This window comes from Vulpes lagopus, chromosome 7 (assembly GCF_018345385.1).
Source record: "Vulpes lagopus strain Blue_001 chromosome 7, ASM1834538v1, whole genome shotgun sequence".
NCBI classification, from domain to species: Eukaryota; Metazoa; Chordata; class Mammalia; order Carnivora; family Canidae; genus Vulpes; species Vulpes lagopus.
In genome coordinates, this window is record NC_054830.1 from 6,102,165 (window position 1) to 6,125,241 (window position 23,077).

Consider the following 23,077-nt stretch of genomic DNA (forward strand, 5'->3'; position numbering starts at 1 on the left):
TGACAACCAAGCCACATCCCTTCAGTGTGATGGTGTGAGTCCTGTCTCTTCGGGGTAGAGCGTGATCCTCCACGGGGGCTGGGGGGCAGCGTGAATCCCATTCCTCTGGGGTATGGCAGGAGCCCCATCGTTTTGGGGGGCAAGTGTGAGTCCCCTGACTTTGGGGTAATGCTGTTGGGCTTGCCACCATGGAGGCCTGGCAGGGGGTGCTTTGCCCCCGGTCCCCACAGGGGACAATGTTTGGAGCCATTTTTGGCTGTCATGCCGTCGGGGCAGGTGCTACCGGCAGCGAGTGGGTGAGGGCCAGGGATGCCACAGGACACCCTCACAGCGGAGAATTCTCGGGCCCAGAGGAGGGTGCTGTGGGTGCAGCGCCCAGCCTCAGGGTAGGGGTGTAACCTGCCACACGCATGGGGTCCTGGGTGCCCTGACCCCCTCTCTCTGCTCTTTCTTCAGCCTGATGTGCACTCCGTGCCTGGGCCCCTGTCCCAAGGTCTGCCACATTCTGGAAGGCGAGAAGACCATCGACTCAGTGACGTCTGCTCAGGAGCTTCGAGGCTGCACTGTTGTCAACGGAAGTCTAATCATCAACATTCGAGGGGGCAGTGAGTGCTGGGGTGGGGGGTGATGGGGGGGCTGCGGTAGGCCGGGACCCACCTACCCAGACACACGTCAGTCCCTTGAGGCGTTGGCTTCCAGACCTGAAATTCACAGCCCAGTCCTGGCCCCAGCTGCCCCGAGATTCTAATTTTCCAAGTTGGAAATTAATGTTCCTATGCGGGAATTTGCATTCTTATTTATGTATTAAAAATTTGTTTTCTGGGGATCCCTGGGTGGCTCAGCAGTTTAGCGCCTGCCTTTGGCCCGGGGCGTGATCCTGGAGTCCCAGGTTCGAGTCCCATGTCAGGTTCCCTGCATGGAGCCTGCCTCTCCCTCCTCCTATGTCTCTGCTGCCCGCCCCCCATCATAAATAAATAAATAAATAAATAAATAAATAAATAAATAAATAAATAAATCTTTAAAAAATTTTTGTTTTCTGTGTTTTAAAGATTTTATTTATTTATTCCTGAGAGAGAGAGAGAGAGAGAGAGAGAGAGGCAGAGACACAGGCTGAGGGAGAAGCAAGCTCTCCTCACAGAGCCCGATGTGGGGCTCGATCCCTGGACCCGAGATCTGGGATGACGCCCTAAGCTGAAGGCAGATGCTTAACTGCTGAGCCACCCAGGTGCCCCCTGGAATTTGCATTTTATTTTATTTTTTGCATTTTTTTTAACAAGTAGGCAGCATGCCTGCCGCGTTACAGGTCGGGGACCGTGTTTCCAGAAATACCATCGCAGGCAAAAAGGCATCCCCCTCTGTTTACTTATTCAGCAAACATTTACCAAATACTCGCAGTGAAGAAAGCAAAGCCCATGTGTGATGGAGCTTACGAATAAGCCCATCATCGTACATAGAACGTAAACCTGGGGTGGATCCCACTACGGAAGGAGGAAGGAAAGCAGAGGTAACGGAGGGAGCAGAGATCGGCGACTCTTTCTTATAAAGGGCCATATAATAAATATATTCAGCTGTGCAGGCCAGACGGTCTCTGCCATAACTACTGCTCTCGTAGAGGAAGATCAGCCGTAGAGAACTTGTGAACAACTGGGCGAGACTCTTTTCCAATTAAACTTTATTGACAAAACAGACTGGGCTTGGCCTCTGGGCTGTCATTTGCCAACCTCTGAAATAGAGGATAAGGGGTTTGCTGTTTTGGAAGGGTTTATGGTCTGAGGTGGGATGCTTTGAGCTGGAGAGGAAGCAAACCAAGCAGATCTATGAGAGAATAATAGTCTGGGAAAGTAGGAAGCCAGTGCAAAGGTCCTGGGGCAGAAGGAGGCCTGGCTTGTTTAAAGAATGATGGGGAGGCCTGTGTGTCTGGAGGAGGGTAGACAAGGTAAAGGATGAGAAAAAAGAAAAAAAAAGCACTGGTCACTTATATAGGGACTTGCAGACCTGGCGGTACAGGCTTTGGGTTCTTGTTCTGAGTATGATGCGTTTTGATCAGGGTATGTTGAAGTCATCTGCAGCCTATAGGTTGACTCCTCATTATGGGAAGTTATGGGAAGATTAAAGTATTTCTGTAGAAGCTCACTGGATATTCTCTCCTTTCTTTAGACAACCTGGCGGCTGAGCTGGAGGCCAACCTCGGACTCATTGAAGAGATTTCCGGGTACCTGAAAATCCGGAGATCCTATGCTCTTGTGTCTCTTTCCTTTTTCCGGAAGTTACGGCTGATTCGAGGGGAGACCTTGGAGATCGGGTAGGTGGCCCGGTTCTGGGTGTGTCCTGAATGCTCCCTGGGAGGTTTGTGAGTTCAAACAACTTAGGGGTTTTTGCCAAGACGTGGAAACACCTGTGTCCACGGACGGATGAATGGATAAAGATGTGGCACACACACGCAGTGGAGTATCACTCGGCCATAAAAAGGGAGGAAATCCTGCCATTTGCGACAATATGTACGGAGCTTGAGGATGTTACGCCAAGTGAGATAAGTCAGCGAAACACAAATGCTCTAGGATCTCACTTATGTGAGGCATCTAAAAACAAAACACAAAACCAGGCTTATAGATAAGAGAATAGATTGGCAGTTACCAGAGGTGGGGGGACCGTGGGTCGGTGGGGAGACTGGGTGGAGGGGAACAGGTGCCAGGGGTCAACAGGCACGAATTTCTAGTTATGAAATAAATACATCCTGGGGAGGTGATGTACCACCTGGTGACTGTAATTAACCAACCTGTATTTTACATTTGAAAGTTGCTGAGACTGTAAATCTTAAAAGTTCTTATCACAAGAAACTATTTTTTAAATATTTTATTAATTTATTCATCAGAGACACACAGAGAGAGGCAGAGACACAGGCAGAGGGACAAGCAGGCTCCCTGTGAGGAGCCTAATGTGGGACTCGATCTCAGGACCCTGGGATCACACCCTGAGCTGAAAGCAGACGCTCATCCACTGAGCCACCCAGGTGCCCCAGAAACTTTATTTTATTTTATTTTTTTAATTTTTATTTATTTATGATAGTCACAGAGAGAGAGAGAGAGGCAGAGACACAGGCAGAGGGAGAAGCAGGCTCCATGCAGGGAGCCTGACGTGGGACTCGATCCCGGGTCTCCAGGATCGCGCCCCAGGCCAAAGGCAGGCGCTAAACCGCTGCGCCACCCAGGGATCCCCCCCTCTTTTTTTTTAAATGCTGTGAAGTGATGGATGTGAACTGAACTTAGGGTGGTTTTTTTTTTTAATTGTTTTGTAATATCTGCAGATATCAATTGTAATGTTGTATGCCTGAAACTAATATAGTCTTATTAATCAGTTATATTTCAATAAAACTGGGGGTGGGGAGAGAAAACTTTAGTTGTTTTTTTTTTTTTTTAACTGAGGTATAGTTGGCATGTAATATTATGTTTCAGGTGATAACATAATGATTCTATATTTGCATATATTGACATTTGCATACATTGCAAAATGATCCCCAGGATAAGTCTAGTTAGGAACCATCACCCCATATAGTTACAGGATTTTTTTCTTGTGTTGGGAACTTTTTAAAGATCTATTCTCTTAGCTTTTAAATATGCGATACAGTATTATTAACTATACTTACAATGATATAACTTAGGGTGTTTAAAAAATATTTAATTATTTGAGAGAGAGCACAAGCAGGGGGAGCATCAGAGGGAGGGGGAGAAGCAGACTCCCCAGCTGAGCAGGGAGACTGATGTGGGTCTTGATCCCAGGACCCTGGGATCATGACCTGAGCTGATGGCAGATGCTTAACTGACTGAGCTCCCCAGATACCCCACCTTAGGATCTAGCTTCTGTCCATTTTTGTGCTCCTCGTGGTCGCAAGATAGCTGCTTCACCTCCAGCCTCACAACTGTGGAGCCAGTGGGAAAAGGGGAAGGACAAAGGCCCATGCCAATTGAGAATGTCTCCTTAAGAAATAAAACCCTGCCTAGACCCTTCCACACTCTCAACCCCAACACTGATTTCTCCTTATGTCTCCTTGGTGAGAACAGGGTCAAGTGGCTGCTCCCAGTTGCAAGGAAGGCTGGATGCATGAATATTTACCTTTTCCAATCTGTATAGTAGAGGAAGTCAGAGAAGAGGGGACTATGAGTGGCACTTGAGAAGCCACTGCACTGAACTGTTTAGACCACCTTCTTGAATCGTTCACCAGCTCATGCTGATTTTTCTGCCATAAAATTGCCTTGTTTGCTGAGGTCTAGACCTTTCATTTGGATTGTGCTTATGACCCCCTACATAGGTGTCCTAGAACTAGACCGGTACCATCCACTAGAGATGTGGTACAAGTCAGGGGTGCCTGGGTGGCTCAGTCTGTTGAGAGTCTGACTCTTGATCTCAGTTCAGGTCTTGATCTCAGGTTGTGAGTTCAAGCCCCGCATTGGACTCCATACTGAGCACAGAGCCTGCTTTAAAAAAAAAAAATCAGGGATCCCTGGGTGGCGCAGCGGTTTGGCGCCTGCCTTTGGCCCAGGGCGCGATCCTGGAGACCCGGGATCGAATCCCACGTCGGGCTCCCGGTGCATGGAGCCTGCTTCTCCCTCTGCCTGTGTCTCTGCCTCTCTTTCTCTCTCTCTGTGTGACTATCATAAATTAAAAAAAAAAAGAAAAAAAAAAGGTTGAGGATCAAGAAGGATGTTCTTAAAAAAAAAATCAGTGAGTAATAATCAATTCAGACATGAATAGATGCTAAATGGTGAAAATTTGATGAGTAACAGGATATTTACAGAGTCTCAAAGTACCTCCCCATAAGATTAAAAAAAAAGAAAGAAATGTGACACAAGTCACACATGTGACTTTAAACAATCCAGTGGCCACATTTTAAAGTCTTCAAAACGAATCAGGGAAGTGAATTTTAATAATGCATTTTACTGAAACTGTTCCATCTGAGATGTTATTTTGACGTGGACTCAAACTAGGAAAATGAAAGAGGAGGTTTCTTACATTCTTTCTCTGCCTGTGACAAGCCAGGGAATGACAAGGTTTGTGTGTGTTCCCGTAGGAACTACTCTTTCTATGCCTTGGACAACCAGAACCTAAGGCAGCTATGGGACTGGAGCAAACACAACCTCACCATCACTCAGGGGAAACTCTTCTTCCACTACAATCCCAAACTCTGCTTGTCTGAGATCCACAAGATGGAAGAAGTCTCAGGAACCAAGGGGCGCCAGGAGAGGAACGACATTGCCCTAAAGACCAACGGGGACCAGGCGTCTTGTAAGTGGTGATGTCCTGGTCCTTCCAGCCCGAGGACCAGATAAGGCGGCTGCCTTTCTCCTCGAGCACTGCACGGGTCCTCAGCGGGGGTGGGGTGGGGTGGAGTTGGTGGCAGGTGTCATTGCCCTCCCCAAGCTAAAGCAGCTCAGAGTTCTATTTCTGCAATGCCAAGGACAGGTCTATCGTATCTCTGTGATTTCAGAGAGACAGTGCCTGATTTTGGAAGATGCCACATCTGCATTGAATGAATGAATGAATGAATGAATGCATGAATGAATGGATTTCTCCTTATAGGTGACCTTGGCTCTAGTGCTCCAGCAGGTCCTGCAGCTGCTGCATAGCTGGAGGCTACCAGCTGACTTCACTCCTCTGACAGGTTCTCTCTCGAGGGAATATCAGAGCAGCGAGGTGCCAAGGCTTCCAAGATATCCTCATAGGGAGCCGGGTCTTTGCCGCAGATTTGTGGGAATTCAGGAGAGGGAGAGAGAGCAAGGTTGGGGTGGAGCTTGGCGGGGGGGGGGGGGGCTTGCCACTCTTTCTAAGGCATCGTCTCTCCAAGGCCTGCGTGCTCTCTAAACTCACTTGGCCCATATTCAGTTTGCACTGGAGTCATATATTCCGACACGGAAGGCTTGAAAGTCCACGTGTGTGAGAAAATTGTGCCAGGACAGTCGTTACTCTTGAAAAATCACTTTTCCCAATAATTATCGGCCACTTGTCCTTCTCAGTTCGGTGCTGACGGGGGTGGGGTGTTGAGCACCACTGTTCCTGTGTTGAGCATCTGGCTGCGTGGGGACCAACTCGCGTGACCAGTTCTTGCCTCCGAACACCAGGAGGAGGCTTGTGGGGGTGAGACCCATCCGGGGAGCAGCAGACCGACACCTCCCTTCTCGCAGATGCTCTTGGAAATGTTGGGTCACCTGTTGGGGCCTGAAACAAGTTTTTAATGCTGATGTCGTTAATGTTTTTAAACTTTTTTTTTCTTGTTTTGTTTTGTTTTTGTTTTTGTTTGTAAACTTTTCTAGGTGAAAACGAACTACTTAAATTTTCTTACATTCGGACGTCTTATGACAAGATCTTGCTGAAATGGGAGCCCTACTGGCCCCCCGACTTCCGAGACCTCCTGGGGTTCATGCTCTTCTACAAAGAGGCGTAAGTAAAGGGTATAGACGTGTGTGGGTTGTGTGTGTTCAGAGGTTCCCCTCTGAGGTGCCTCTATCTCTCTCTTCCTTGTGGAATAGCGATTACAGGTTCCCTTTTATCATCTCACAAGCTGATGGCATGTGAAGTTAGTAACGTCCTCATTTGTCAAAACCAGAAATTGAAACAGGTTTCTTTTGCCCAAGTTCCTACAGCAATATTCCATTTTGCCTCATATACGTACACCTCAACAAGACGTCCTCAACAAAATTTGCTCAGTCTTCTGAGTGGGTCTTTAAAATTTTATTTTTGTATCGATTTTCTATTTTTTTCTAACCTTTAAAGAATTTATGTTTATTTTTATTATTTTTATTTTATTATTATTTTTTTATTGGAGTTCAATTTGCCAACATAGAGCATAACACCCAGTGCTCATCCCGCCAAGTGCCCCCCCCCAGTGCCCGTCACCCAGTCACCCCAACCCCCCACCCACCTCCCCTTCCACCACCCCTTGTTCGTTTCCCAGAGTTAGGGGTCTCTCATGTTTCGTCACCCTCACTGATATTTTCACTCATTTTCTCTCCTTTCCCCTTTATTCCCTTTCACTATTTTTTATATTCCCCAAATAAATGAGACCATATAATGTTTGTCCTCTGATTGACTTATTTCACTCAGCATAATACCCTCCAGTTCCATTCACGTCGAAGCAAATCCAACCTTTAATTGTGGCAAAACATATCTTATGTAAAATTGACCATTTGAACCAAGCTTACATGTCCTGCTCAGTTGCATGAAGTACATCTGCAGTGTTGTGCAAACATCACCAGCATCCATCTCTAGAACTTTCTCATCTTCTCAAACTAAAACTGTCTCCATTAAACTTGGTCATTTTGGGGCGCCTGGGTGGGTCAGTGGTTGAGCATCTGCCTTCGGCTCAGGGCATGATCCTGGGGTCCTGGGATCAAATCTTGCATCGGGCTCCCCACGGGGAGCCTGCTTCTCTCTCTGCCTATGTCTCTGCCTCTCTCTCTCTGTGTCTCTCGTGAATAGATAAATAAAATCTTAAAAAAAAAAACCCACAAAAATACAAAAAGCAAAACTTGTTCATTTTGAGTACAATTGAGCCTTGAACAATGCAGAAGTTAGGGGCACTGACCACCGCCCAAGTCAAAAATCCACATATAACTTTCGATTCCCCTAAAACTTAGCTACTAATAGCCTACCATTGGCTGGAAGCCTCACCGATCACATAAACCATTGATTGATATGTATTTTGTATATTATATGTATTACAGACTTATTTTTACAGTAAAGTCAGCTAGTAGTAGTAAAAGGAAAATGTTCTTAAGAAAACCGTAAGGGGGATCCCTGGGTGGCGCAGCGGTTTGGCTCCTGCCTTTGGCCCAGGGCGCGATCCTGGAGACCCGGGATCGAATCCCACATCAGGCTCCCGGTGCATGGAGCCTGCTTCTCCCTCTGCCTATGTCTCTGCCTCTCTCTCTCTCTCTCTCTCTCTGTGACTATCATAAATAAATAAAAAATTAAAAAAAAAAAAAGAAAACCGTAAGGGAGGGAAAATGCATTTATGGCCCTGTACTTTAAAAAAATTCATGTGTGAATGGGTCCACCCAGTCCAGCCCATGTTGTTCAAGGGTCTACTATATACGACTGTGCGGAAATTCTTTTTTTAAAGATTTTATTTTTTTTAAAAAGATTTTATTTTTATGTAATCTCTATACCCAACATGGGGCTTGAACTTACAACCCCGAGGTCAGGAGTCAAACACGCTCCACCCACCAAGCCAGCCAGGCATCCTTGACTTTCCTGAAATTCTAAAGGGAGATGGTGGAAGTTGTGTTTATATTCCTAGTAATAATTGTTCCATCTCTGAAGATTTATCATGTGTCTGTGTGCTGAGAAGTAGCACATGATCTCTCATGCAGTCTTTTCTTTTTAAAAGATTTTATTTATTTATTTATTTATTTAATGAACAGCGAGAACGTGTGAGCATGCACACAGGGAGAGGGAGGGGGCAGAGGGAGAGGGAGAATCTCATGCAGACTCTGTGCTGAGCGTAGAGCCCGACGTGGGGCTCGATCTCACAACCCTGAGATCACTGCCTCAGCTGAAATCAAGAGACAGATGCTTAACGGCTGAGCCCCCTAGGCGCCCCTCTCATGCAGTCTTACCAGTAAGTAGCGAGGTAGTTGGTGTCATCATCACTACTGACAATAGTCGGAAAGTTGAATGATAAGGGGAAGAGTCCCCTCTCTTCGGGACCTGTGTCATTTTTCCTGGTGGCATCAGATTTTTGGTGAACAGGAGACAGCCCTATAGGATGTCACCTCCCCTGCTGCATATCTGTCCTCAGAGCCATAGTCATGGAATGATACCTGCCTTCTCCTGCTTTGTCTTGAAAGCCCTTATCAGAATGTGACCGAGTTTGATGGGCAGGACGCGTGTGGCTCCAACAGCTGGACGGTGGTGGACATTGACCCACCTCTGCGGTCCAATGACCCCAAATCGCAGAACCACCCGGGGTGGCTGATGCGGGGTCTCAAGCCCTGGACCCAATATGCCATCTTTGTCAAGACCTTGGTCACCTTTTCTGATGAACGCCGCACGTATGGAGCCAAGAGTGACATCATCTACGTGCAGACAGATGCCACTAGTAAGTGTTTCTTCCGTGGCCTGGACATCTTGCCTTGAACGGGTCCACACAGTAACATTTGTAGGAAGTGCTCTTTTATGTGGTTATTGGCTTCTGAAAGCATCGGCTGTTCTTTTGTAATTTCAAAAGACAAGGCAGTAGCAACAACCTGAGGAGTCTATAAATATTCCTTCCCATTCTGGAAAATTTCCAAATAATTCACAAAAATCGGAAAAAAAATGAACACCATGGACTGTCTCCCGGCTTCAACAATTACAGTGTTGTGCTATTTTTATTTCATTTCTGTGCCCTACCCCCCTCCATTTTTTTGGGGGGGGGCTGGAATATTTCATAGCAATTTAGTTGTATTTGTATTTTTATAAAGCCTAAGTCGTTCTCCTGTGGTGGAGGTTCTCAATCCAGGGGTGATTCTGCATCCCCACGGACATCTGGTGAGGTTTGGAGACAGTTTTGGGTGTCATGACAGTGGAGGTGGGGTTAGCGGCATCAGATGCTGCTCAGCATCCAGCGATGCACAGGGCACAGCCCCATACCCAAGAATTATCTAGCCCCAGATGTCTGTAGTACTGAGGGTGAGGAGCCCTGTCCCATGGGATACAGTCCAGACTTTATGAGTCGGGCTCCCCCCCACCCATCTCGTATCCTCCAGCAATACCAAAGGACTTCACAGTTTCTGGAAAGTTCCAGCTTCTGGATCTTTGTACACACGATGCTCTTTGCCTTGAGGCCCCCCACCCCCGCACCTCACTGACTCCCTCAGCCACCTGCATTCTCGAGGGGCAGGTTTTGTGGAGCTCAAAGGTGGCGCGTCTCGGGGGATGTCAGAATGAGATGCCATCTCCGTGAAACGGATGACTGGCATTTGCCCTGCAACTGGGTTCAATTTGGAGCAAACATTAGCCAGAAAATGTGAGTTTATTTGTCTCTCCCCACTATCCTCCCTTGCCCCAGCGTCTTTCCGGTGCTCTGCACAGAGATAGCTTGGCACACAGTTGGGGCCTTCTGTGTGTAAATGTGTGTTGCCTAAAAGAACGAACGAGTGGCTGGGTGATGATCTGTGGTACAAATGGACTGTGATTGGGTAACGCTTGCACCTGCCCCGGGAGCTTTCCACGCATCTTCGGTTTTCTCTGATGTTAAATAACACTGCAGTGAACATCCTCATGATTTCGTTACCTGCTGTGTTCCTTCCTAGGCCCGCCTGACAGCCAGTCCCCCCCGCTCACGGTGGACCTGTCTCCTCTCTCCTTTGCAGATCCTTCCGTCCCCCTGGATCCAATCTCGGTTTCGAATTCCTCGTCCCAGATTATTCTGAAGTGGAAGCCTCCCTCTGACCCCAATGGCAATATCACGCACTACCTGGTTTTCTGGGAGAGGCAGGCCGAAGACAGTGAGCTCTATGAGTTGGATTATTGCCTCAAAGGTGAGTGCCGGCAGGTGTGGGGAGCAGATGAGCCACTTTGTCCTGCTCCCAGGGAAGCATCTCTCCACATCCTGTTTCCCAGTGGAAGCAGGGGTGGGGGGTGAGGTGCGGGGGCATGTGCACACACTCCATTGGCTCTTGTGCAAAAACACACAGACACATTTCTAAACATCCCCAGGGGGGTGCCTGGGTGGCTCTTTCGGTTAAGTGTCTGCCTTTTGGCTCAAGTCACGGTCTCAGGGTCCTGAGATCGAGCCCCGTGTTGGGCTCCTTGCTCAGCAGGGAGTCTGCTTCTTCCTCTCCCTCTGCTCTCTGCTCCTTCCCCCTGTCGTGCTCTCTCTTTCCCACGCTCTGTCTCAAATAAATAAAATCTTAAAAAAACAAAATAAACATCATCACCTAATGACACTCTGAAGACTCATGTCAAAACCAGATAGTTCCCATGTCTTGGCACCATTTCCTTCTGAAACGTTCTCCTCCTCCTGCTTCCCTGCTTTGGGGATACAGTTCTGTAAATCCCCTGGATTTGGGGCTAAGCTAGGAGTTGAGAGGTTATTGACGAAGCCAGGGAAGAGTTTCAGGCCCTACATTTTTTTTTTTTTTTTACATTTCTTTTTTTAAAAAAAGTATTTATTTTTATTTTATTTAAATCCAATTAGCCCCTAAATTTAGACACTAAAGTTTTAAGGATTGAGGTAGCGAGGAGTGATCATGTGCTTTCCTCTATGCTCTCCGTGAAGAATTCATACTAGTGATGATTTACCACCCACACAGTCTTTAATCTTGTTTACTTAATAGGCTTCATCCCTTTGCAGGAAAACAGAAAATTATTTGAGCCTCAACCTGGTTTGTATACATTAGTTTAAAAATTTTAAACTGAATTAAAAAAACCATCCCATCCAACCGGAGAAACAGATGTCATTTTTTTCCCCTTTGGGTTTTTGTTGTTTGTTGTTTGTTTTTTACGTTTGTCTGTATTTATTTTTCTGTGGCTGGTTTTGAGTTCATCATTTCCTCAGCTCTTGACCTTGGAGGCAAAGGCTCAGTGTCTGCTGGCGAGGCCTGGGTGAGGCCCGAGCCTGCGGGCTACTCTTGGCTGGACCTCTGACCTGCTGTAGGGCTTTGGGCAAGTCACCGAGCTGGTCACTGGCTGCCTCCTTTTCGGGAGAAGGGGCAGGAGGCCAGATGATCTCTGGGAGCCGTCCCAACTCTAAGATCATGTGCTATATGTATGCCTGTGACCTCATCTCCCGCCTGAGCTGAGGCTTGCAAACGTGATTTATCTCCTCGGATGCTTTATATAACTCAAGAGCGAGCACAGGCCTCGGCTTAGCTGTGAGCTGTTGGCCCTGCATTCGAGTAACCGAAACCACCAGCTTGAACCACCACCAGGAGCGGCCCGCAGTGCTTTCGTTTTTTTGTTTTGTTTTTTTGTTTTTAAAGAATAACAGCTTTTATTCTGGAAGTCTGAATCTATCATTACAATGTGGCTATTTAAACGTAATTTGTAATGACCACAAAGTTTATGTAGTTAAAAATAAACTAAGGACAGATATTGTAGGATTCCACGCACAGGAGGTCCCCAGGGGAGTCCTGTCCACAGAGGCAGGAGGCAGATGGTGGGGGGCCGGGGGTGGGGTGGGAGTGGGGAGTCAGTGTTTCAGGGGGACAGGGTCTCCGTGTGGGGGAATGGAAGGTTCTGGAGATGGATGGTGGGAGTGGGTGTAGATGGTGTGACTGTGCTTCATGCCGCTGAGCTGTGCATTTAGACGTTGGAGATGGTGGATTTTATGTCATGTGCATTTTACCACAATTTTGAAAAAAAATGCACAAAATAAATAAGCTTACTAACTAGGACTTGTGATGGTTTCCTATTCGTATCACCAGTGGGATTTTTCTCTCCCAGCTTTATTGGTGTGTGGTTGAATGATAAGATATTGAAAGGTAAAATTGTAAGATACTGAACGTGCCCATCGGGATGATTTTGGTTTGCCTGTATGCTCTGAAGGCGTTTCTCCCAGGTAGTTAGTTAATTCTCCATCATTTCATATTTTTGACTTTGTGTGTGTGTGTGTGTGTGTGTGAGAGTGTGAGAACGTTTAAGTTCTTTTTTTTTTTTTTTACGTTTAAGTTCTACGCCCCTAGCATATTTCAGTTCTATAGCTCGGCATTATCAACTGCATTTTTTAAAATTGTGGTAAAATGTATATAACATAAAATTGACTATCTTAACCATTTTTTAAAAAAAGATTTATTTACTTATTCACGAGAGACACACAGAGAGAGGCAGAGACACAGGCAGAGGGAGAAGCAGGCTCCCTGCGGGGAGCCCGATGCGGGACTTGATCCCAGGACCCCGGGGATCACGCCCTGAGCCAAAGGCAGATGCTCAACCACTGAGCCACCCAGGGCTCCCTTAACCATTTTTAAGTGTGCGGCTCAGTGACAAGAAGCACATTCGCATTGCTGTGCATCTGCCCCCACCACCTGTCTCCAGAACTTTCTCATCTCCCCCGACCTGAACCTCTGTCCCCATGAACCTCTGACCTTCACCCCCACCAGTTCCCACCATCTCCTCCGTCTCTGTGGACGGGACCGTCCAAGGCGACTCATTACCTATACTTTTACTACATAGTCACAGAAAAAAACCCACAGGACTCTAAGTGCCCTGCGGTGGGGGCCAGAAGGAGTAACAGGATCGAGGAGCTGTGTCTGGCTTGACCCAAAAGTCCTTTCCTCTCCAGAAAATTCTCAGGATCCTCCCTCACTAAGGAAACCCAACCTTTTTCTCCCACCCCTAATGCCATTACTGGTCCGTAATGGTTAACCCAGCCAGGTTAGCCTGTGTCTATTAATAAAAATCAGAAATATTTTTTAAGAGTCCCTGGTAGGCTTTGACAGCTGTATAAATACTTGGGCTTCCGAGTGGATACTCAGCCAGTCACGGGAAGGCCCTTAGAGCCCATTGTCTCCGGACCATGGTAGGGGAGAGGAAAGAAGTGCTCAGCAGCCCCCAGGAGGCTGTGGGCACGAGGGCTGGCGGCAGGAGAGGTGCACCCCAGGGCCCTTGGTGGCTTTTGCCCGCAGAGAGGAGCATCCATCCTCATGGTCATCCCAGAAGTGTGGCTGTGTTCCACCCGGTGGATGGCAGGTGCCCCTGGGATTGGCCTCGGGGGTCAAGGTGCGGCCCGTTGCCGTACTCAAAAAAGCAACTTTGTGGGTTTTTTAAAATTTATTTTATTTTTTTATTTATTTACTCATGAGAGACACGGAGAGAGAGAGAGGCAGACACACAGGCAGAGGGAGGAGCAGGCTCCATACAGGGAGCCCGACGTGGGCCTCTATCCCGGGTCTCCAGGATCAGGCCCTGGGGTGAAGGCGGCGCTAAACTGCTGAGCCACCCGGGCTGCCCGCAACTTTGTGTTTTTAGGACACTGCCCTCTAGAAGTTGGGGTTCTCTCTCTCTCTCTCTCTCTCTCTCTCTCTTTCTCTGTTTTTTTTTTCTTTTCTTTTTTCAATTCCCTTTTCTGTGCTTCTTTGAAAACTATCTTCCCTCCTCTGTCTCCCCTCATGCCATTAGTCCAGAGTTTCTTGATCTCAGCACTGTTGACATTTGGGCCCAGGTCTCTCTCTGGGGCGGGGCGGGCTGTCCTGTGCCCTGTCGGAGGGTGAGCAGCACCCCTGGCCTCACCCCTCAGCTGCCAGAGTCTCCTCCCCCCTACTATTCATCACACCCAGAATGTCTCCAGACCTTGCCCAGTGTCCTGGGCTGGGGGACAGTGCAGAGTCACCCCTCCCCTGACCCTGGGGATGAACCACTGCTCTACTCTGACTTCGGGATTCCTGAATGAACTGTAGATTCATTGGTTTGTAACCACTGGGTCTGTCGGTCGGATCCTTTATATGGCCTCCCGTCACTTTATGTGGTTGACTGGCTGGTTGATTGATTCATGCAACTGTCACTCACCCTCCAGTCCCCCCCCCCATCTTTTTCTAATCCCTCCTCCCACCATGCTGTCCTTCGAGCTGCTTTGGGTTCTTGGTGTCTCTCCGCAGGCCAAGGAAATTCCTACCATGGGGCCTTGGCTCTTGCTTTTTGTTGCATCTGAACTGCTTTACACCAAGATATGTGGGTAGTTCATTCCTTTACTTAATTTGGGACTGCTCAGCGGTCACTTTCTCTGAGACCACCCCGGGAAAAGCATCGCCCCCAGACATCCTCTGTGCTTTTACCCTGCTGGCTGACCCATGGCATAGGCATTTGTGTTTATTGTGTGGCAGCAACCGGCAGCTCCCCCCTCCCGCCCACCGCCCCTCTCATCCCTTGGGTTGTAAGCTCCATGGGGCAGGGACATACCTGGGCACCTTAGGTCTCCCAGCCCAACGGGCTCACGGTGTCTTACAGTTTCTGGAACACGCTGAGCTGCACAGGTGTCCCATGCACCCGGCCCCTCCGGGAAGGCCCCTTCTGCCGTGTGTGTGTGTTGCGAGGTCAGGGGGAAGAGCCGAGGCCACCTGTCCTGCCTCTCTCTAGGGTTGAAGCTGCCCTCCCGGACCTGGTCTCCGCCGTTCGAGGCCGAGGGCTCCCAGAAGCACAACCAGAGTGAATACGAGGAGTCTGCCGGCGAATGCTGCTCCTGCCCCAAAACGGACTCTCAGATCCTCAAGGAGCTAGAGGAGTCCTCTTTTAGGAAGACATTTGAGGATTACCTGCACAACGTGGTGTTCGTCCCCAGGTCAGGACGGTTCCTAGGCTCGGTGTTGGGGGTCATTACCTGGGGAAGAGGATGAAGTGGGGACCCAGAGGGTGGGCGGGTGGGTAAAGGGTAAAGATTCAGTAGCAACCTTGCCAGGAAGAGTACATAAGCATCCTAAATGGGGAAAGGTTAAAAAAGAAAAAAAACACCTAATATTTGTTTCCCCACGTGGCCCAACCTCTGTGTCCCAGCCTCAGGCCTCCATCTGCGTTCTTAGACGAGCTCCATTGGATTTTGAGGCACAACCTGAGGGATGCCCACCTGGCCCCATGCTTGATTTACCTTCAAGTCTCAGGCTCAGTGCACTCCGAGACTTGTCCATCTCCGCGGGCTTCTCAACCGTTCTGGAAATTTCTATGGCATCTTCAACATCCCAAGGCTTCTCCTGTTTAAATATGTTGAGTTTCCTTTAGTGAATGAAGGGATTTATTGATGTACATTTGATCTGAGAGGGTTTGTAGTGACCCCATGCTACTCATCCGTCTTTGCCTTTCCCAGGGCAGAGATACTTAGGTAAATGGCGCATTTCTCTCGATGCCTCAGTTTACTTATCTGCCAAGTGCAGATAATAATAGTTCCTATTTCTTAGGAACGTGAGAGCACGTGAGTCGCTCGGGCTTCACAGTGAAGCCTGCGCCCTGCCAACCTTTAGAGCCAGCTCCTCCTCTGCCATGGGGCTGTGGTCCTCTGCGCTGCGGGATGTTGAGTAGCATCCCTGCCTCGACCCACCTGATGTCAACAGCTCTGTCTGCATCATATCAGCTCATGAATCTTTATAGTAACCTACCGACCTCCTTGTCACCTCCCTTCCATGGGTCCAAAGCCAGTGTTTCTGAGCTCGCGAGTGATCCAGTTACGGTAGCTGGTGAGCCACCTCCTATCCCGCTCCCCTTACAGACCTCAGCAGGCGGGCCACCCAGGAATATCTGATGCAATGGGAGGTTTCCAAAGTGGATCGAAACCCCACATGGTTGACATTGGGATAAAAAAAAGATGCTAAGATGGGTCCCTTCAAATGCCTTCCACCCCTTCTCATACAAATAGATGTTTTTCCAGAGCCATCGGTGTGTAAAACTCTAAAAAACCCTCTTTTCCTTGTGTTTCTCCCCCACCCCATGACCCTGAGTCCAAGAGTACTAAATGTCAAGCCCAGGCATGGAGACAGTTACTGTTTTACCCATTAAAAACAAAATACGGCCGGTCTCAAGGAAATGGCTGAGTCAGTTGTGATGTTTAAATGTAGTCAGGTTTGACATCCGGGGGGAACCCCAGCTGGCCAGGTCTCCGGCAGGGGGTGCGGGGAGGGGGGATTTTCTCTGATATTCTTCTTGCTGTGTTCTCTGCACCTGCCGGTGCCGATGTGAGTTGGGTGTTGGGAAAAGTGGTCCGCAAAGGCAGGGCACCCTTGGGCTGCTCGGAGGGAATGTGGCTTCCAGGGTGTCAGAAGGAAGTCGTCGGTCTGCAAGAGTTCTGTGTGTCCTCAAAGTGGTTGGTTTTGTTTTCACAGAAAATCCTCTTCGAGCCCTGGTGCTGAGGACACTAGGTATGGCTCACCTGCAGGACGTCTGCGTGGCCGCTGGTGGCTGCTCATGGCAGAGCCAGGCCAGGCAGGGCAGGAAGCACGCTGTGTGCCTTCGACACTCCGGGGGCTTCTGTGGCTTAATGCATGTGATGGGCTGCTCTGCCGACACCAGAGGCTTCGTGAATCCAAACGTTAACTACCTTCACCCTGAAATGGGACCTGGGCATGAATGTTGGGAACAAATCTTCACTAACACATTCTTACTAAAACACAGAATCAAGGGGCACCTGGCTGGCTCAGTCAGTAGAGCTTGTGACTCTTGGTCTCTGGGTCATGAGTTCGAACCCCACATTGGGGGTGGAGTTTACTTTAAAAAAATAAAACATAGAATAGAAAAGCGTCTTTCTGGGCACCTCTTAGATGCCCCACATGTCCCTCCATGCATTCATTCGCTGAACATTTATTTATCAACACCTATGGTGTGGGCAGAACTATGCCTGACACCCAGAGTCGAAGCCACATGCAGCAGGTAGTGGGAGAGCCTAATCTGCTAGCAGAACGTTTTTTATTTGGGGTGACAAGTGTGGGACTGCAGGTGTGAGCACAGGTGTGCATGTCACTGAAGTCCACAGAGGACGGGCAGGCTTGCCTTTGACTTGTGTCTTGAAGAGCAAAGGGGGATGGGTTGTCCTGGAGGGGAGGACAGGCAGAGAGAAGCTGGGGTGAGGGAGGCCCTGGGGTGAATCACGGGCTTTTGGGAGGAACCAGCCAGGAGACTGGAAAGGCCAGTCCGGGCCATGTGGAGGGATTTTATGCTCTCAGCAGTGACGGTTTGCTTTATTTGTTTTCAGGCATGTTTGTGTGGCCCCGATCTGACATCTAGTGGCCATTTGGAATATAATCTGGAGAAAAGAAAGGCCTAGAAATTTAAGGCTTTGGTCCAGATCAGGGTTTCTCCATCTCAGAGGGACCTACATTTAGGGTCAGAGTATTCTTAGCAGCCGGGCCTGCCCTGGGTGTGGTAGGGTGTTGAACAGCGTCTCTGGTCTCTGGTCTCACAATGCCAGTAGCTCATGCGTTCTCCAAGTAGCGACAGCAAAAATGTTTCCAGACATGCCAGATGTCCCCCAGTGGTGGGGTGAGGGGCAGACCCACCCCTGGTTGAGGACCGCTGGTTTGGTATGAGATTGTGGGGTGTGTAAGCAGTGGAGCCTGTGGGAACCCCAAGCTACAGATAAGGGGAGATGACTGCAAGTACATTCGGCTTCTTTGATGAGACCTTTTCACGTTTCTAGTGGTCCGGACACCCATTTCTCAGTGGTTCTTCATGAGGCACTGTGTCATGGTCATTTGGGAACCCCACCTGTGCATGGATGGAAATGTTCTGAATCTCACTAACAGGGACCCATCTTTGTTTTTTGTCCAGGAACGTCACTGCTCTTTGCATATGAGAGGACCATGCAAAAAATCTTAATGCATACCCCCCCCCACCGCCCCCACCAGGATTTATTTTCTGACTACAGTGCAGTAGGAACTAAAAATTGACTTGAAACATTTGAAAGGACAAGTGTTTCCTGGTGATTTAAAAGTCAATCACTTTTATACCTTTTGGGAGAGGCAGATGTGGGGACTTTCATTAAAGTCCACTTGGAAAATAGTGGGAAGGAGAATATCACATAGCTTAAATTTGTAGAATATTGCCAAAACTGGGCTTTGATGTGAATCAGTAGCCTTCAATGATTTTGTGACTTAAGAAAAAAAACCTGAAAAGGTAAAAATAGAAATGTATTGCAGGAGAGGGGAAATCAAGATTGCTGAACTTGCAAATATAAGGATGAAACCACAAATAACTAGAAGTAAAGCAGATGATATACTGCTGGGTCCAAGGAAAATTTTAATGTTGAACTGTCTCTGGACAATTTTGTGTTATCCAATTTGAAGCTTTTGGTGAGAAGTGAAGTCTTAATTTGATCTGATTCAAGACAAAGCAGAAAAAATTAAATATTCTAATACCTTTGGTAAATGACTAAAAATTATGTCTCAAATAGGCCCTGGACCCAGAGAATTTTATAGATGAGTTATTTCAAACTCTGTCATATAGAAACTTTTCTGAGCATAGGAATCTATGGAAATCTTCCTAGGTTGTTTTGTTTTGTTTTTTGTTTTATTTAAAAATATTTTTGTTTATTTGTTTATGAGAGACACATAGAGAGAGGCAGAGACATAGGCAGAGGGAGAAGCAGGCTCCCCACGAGGAGCCTGATGTGGGACTTGATTCCAGGACCCTGGGATCTCGACCTGAGTCAAAGGCAGATGTTCAACCGTTGAGCCACTGAGGTGTCCCTCCAGCTCATTTTATGAAGCTAACATAACACTCCTTAGTAGAACCTGATGCAGATGCCATGTCAACAGAAACCCCAGAACCAGCTAACATGAGACTTTAGATCCAAACGTCCTAAATGAAACTGTGTGCTGATGGTATCATTTAACTCAGAAGTGCAAGGATGGCTTATGACCCAGAGATACAATAGTTCATCAAGGGACCCAGTAAGGAAAATCACGTAATAATCTCCATTGTCAAATTAATGAGCAAAAAATGAGGCAAATGAGCAAAAAAGAGGCCTTTTATAAAAATCAGCAAAAAAGAGGCCTTTTATAAAAATGGGAGTAGGATACTTCTGCTACAAGGTAAATATTACTTGAGTGAAACCAATAGCCAAACTAACATTGTACTTAAACTGTCCCTGTTATATTTAGAGGGAACCCCAGTGTCGTGGTGTCATCATCGCTAATTGACATTTCCCTGGGTGTCTAGCCAATGCAATAAGACAAGAAACAGAAATTAGAATAGCAAAGAATGGATTGTGAGGAAATAACGTCATTGATATTCGCAGACAGCCTAGCGCAAGGGTAGTAAACACGCTATGGGCTACGGCGTACAGGCTGGCCACCCTTTTCTTGTCAATGAAGTTTTATTGGAATGCAGCTGCTCCCATTTGTTTATATTTTGTGTACAACTGCTTTCAAGCTACAATAGCTGGAAAGCCAATGAGAGTTGAGACAAAAAGTACGTGTGGCACGTGTCCCGCAAAATCGAAAATAGTTACTTTCTACCATTGACAGGAAAAGATAGCCGACTCTTTTTCTAGTACGTTCCTTGAAAACTCAGCTCTGAAGCTCTTAGAAGAGAGTTTGGGAAAGAAGGTACAGTTAAATTAAACAAAAAACCAGTCGATATATTAGCAATAGTTAGAAAACAGAGAAGATCCCTTTCTTAATTGCCTTACCACCTTGGTAACCCAGTGGAGAATTAAAAAATTCTAAAGTCTGCTGAGCACTAAGATTGTCCAGATACGTGTGGGAGACTTTTTCGCACCACTTAAAGAAAACTCACTGGCGATCGACAGATGGGTAAATTGTGCAGCACGGTTGATAGTGTTAATATCCTTAGTGAATAAACAGGGCAGGAGTAGGAACAGTGAAGAAAGCGCTAGAACATCCCAGAAACAGAGGAGAGAGACGGGCACTTCCCTAGAGGAACACGAGGAACCGAGGAAGGAAAGACAAGCTCACAGAGAATGGTTCTAAGAAATGCAAACAAAGCAGCAGTGCCTTGTTTTTCGGTCAATCTCTTGTGTTGAAAATCTGCAAACGAACAAATCCCAAAGTATCCTTTAACCCAGTGCACTGATGAGGTTACCCTGAGGTGCAGTTTCAGAGGCTACTGGTAAGACCCCCCAGTCAGTCTAAAGGCCCTGGAGAGCAATTTTGCCCTATGGACAAATTGGCACAGTCCGGTGATTTCCCTTCTTAAAAGAGTCTAGTTTTAGGATGTCTTAAGATAATCAATGATCACAGCAATATTTATATTATTATTATGAATATTTATTAAATATTAAATATAGCAATATTTATTATAATTATTATAATAATTTATAATAGCAAAAAGCCCTGGGGATGCCCTCATGCGGACATCCTTATACAGAGGTACTTAGGGCTCAGTCCCAGACCCACCGTGGTAAGATGAATATTGTAGGAAAGCAGGTCGCGTGAGTTTTGGTTTTCCAGTGCGTATAAATGTTCCGTTGCAACTCGACTGTGCTCTATTAGGTGTGCAACAGCATTATGTCTAACAAATCAGCATACACACCTTAATTAGAAAAAACATTGCTAAAAAACGCAAACCATCATCTGGGATTTCGTTGAGTCGTAATCACTGATCACAGGTCACTGCAACAACCACAATAATAATGAGAACGTTTGAAGCAGTGTGAGAATCACCAAAAGGTGACCCCGAGACCCAAAGTGAGGAAATGCTATTGGCAAAAGAGTGCTGGTAGACTTGCCCGACGTGGGGCCACCGCCGACCTTCAATTTGTAAACGTGCAGGATCTGCAAAGCACGATAGGGCAAAGTACAATAAAATGAGGTGTGTGTGTGCAGGAAATAAAAGAGGACGATGCTTAGTCATTTACGGCTCATGCATCAATTGAATATTTTCTCGTCGTCCAGGTTTTCTGAGGTGAACATTTGTAGCAGGGAAGGAAAACTCCCACATTGAAAAAAGACAAAACATAAATTCCATGCTCAGTACTTAGGGCATTATGGTTTAAGGAAGCTCTTTGATGAATGTTTCCACAAGCGAACAAAGGCGTACAAAACTAGCTTGGTCCTCATTATACCTACTCATAATATTTCTAGAAAAAAAACCAAATTGCGCACAGGAAACAGTGGGCGGTGGCATGATGAGTAATTGAAATTTTCTCTATGCTTTTTGTGTATTCGTGTCTATACATTTTTAGGCCATTAGGTTCATTTCTTAATTTCTTAATTGGGGGGAAATGTGTGTTGACTGCATTGGGTTTTTTGTTTGTCTTTTTGGAGTTACCCTTACCGACCTGAGTGATAAGATTTTTCTCTTTTTTTCACCCGACAATTGAAATTTAGTCACTATTATGATGAAGATGTCCTGTAGGGTCACAAGAATTAGAAGATGCGTTTTTCCTGTTTAGACCGCTGATGCTGGCCAGTAGTTGGGGCTGCTGGGCTCCTGCCATTTGACAGGGTTCATGAAAAGTTAGACTCTTCCATGCTTTGGGCATCTTATCTTTAACACTGATCCTGGGTGGCCGATTAATCTGCAAAATGACAACCTGAAATCAAGCATGTTGAGGGGGAATATTGGTGTGTGTCCTCTGTAGATGGTCCTGGAGTCCCCCCCCCGCCCCCCGCCTGGAGGGCATCCTGGAAGCTGCTCCGGGTTGTAATTCCTGGCAACCTGCATTTAATCTGTGTGCCTCCCTGCAGCCCCACTGCACCAGCCTGTGATTTTGAGCCTTCTGATTCCCCCGCAGCGTTTTGTCTTCAGGGTGGTGATTGCATGACCATGTGTGTCCTGTTGTCGTGACAGGCCATCGAGGAAACGCAGGGCACTCAGTGATGCTGGCAACGTGACAGCAGCTATACCCACAGTTCCCGGTTTCCCCAACACCTCGACCAGCGCTCCCACGAGCCCGGAGGAGCACAAGCCCTTCGAGAAAGTGGTGAACAAAGAATCCCTGGTCATCTCCGGTCTGCGCCACTTCACTGGCTACCGCATCGAGTTGCAGGCTTGCAACCAAGACTCCCCCGAGGAGAGGTGCAGCGTGGCGGCCTATGTCAGCGCCAGGACCATGCCCGAAGGTGGGTTGTCACATCATGGCCCCAGGAGCCCCAGGCTGACCCAGGGGAAGCCCTCCACCCGTTAGGCAGTGGAGATGTGTACTTTATCTTATTTGTCTTTGTCATTTCTTATTTTTATTCGTACCCAGCTTTATTGAGATACAGTTAACATATAACATTGCGTAAGGTGTACGGCGTGTGGATTTGATACACGTGCGTATTCAGTGTGACTACCACTGTAGCGTTGGCTCCCACCTCCATCCCAGTACACGATTACATTCCTTTTTCTGTAGTGAGAACACTTAAGATCTACTCTCCTAGCAACTTCCAAGAGTGCCGTAAAGTATTGTTAACTGTAGTCACCACGCTGTACGTTGTTAGATCCCTACAACTGATTCTACGCTGGAAGTTTGGACCCTTCGGTTAATATCTTTGCATTACCCCTCAGGTCCCCCCAGCCCCTGGTAGCCACCATTCTACTCTGTTATCTGTGAGTTCTGCTTTTTTTAGATTCCACATATGAGTGAGATCACACAGTATTTGTCTTTCTCTGTTTGGCTGATTTCACTGAGCAGAATGTCCTGAGGGTCCATATTGCCTGTATGATCACTTGATTGCACGAG

General features: G+C 47.3%; 1 protein-coding gene across 4 annotated transcripts in view; it reads left to right on the forward strand.

Moving 5' to 3' along the window:
- Nucleotides 1-23,077, forward strand: part of INSR (insulin receptor) — a 137,067-nt gene that overhangs the window by 88,107 nt on the left and 25,883 nt on the right. For 2 of the 4 annotated variants that reach the window (XM_041760591.1, XM_041760592.1), the window contains exons 4-12: nt 457-605; nt 2,158-2,302; nt 5,066-5,280; nt 6,306-6,432; nt 8,841-9,091; nt 10,347-10,514; nt 15,049-15,250; nt 16,779-16,814; nt 22,204-22,475. In XM_041760591.1, the coding sequence (XP_041616525.1) occupies nt 457-605; nt 2,158-2,302; nt 5,066-5,280; nt 6,306-6,432; nt 8,841-9,091; nt 10,347-10,514; nt 15,049-15,250; nt 16,779-16,814; nt 22,204-22,475 (1,565 nt within the window). The remainder of the gene's footprint in view (nt 1-456; nt 606-2,157; nt 2,303-5,065; nt 5,281-6,305; nt 6,433-8,840; nt 9,092-10,346; nt 10,515-15,048; nt 15,251-16,778; nt 16,815-22,203; nt 22,476-23,077) is intronic. The other 2 variants (XM_041760593.1, XM_041760594.1) reach the window with 1 other exon arrangement.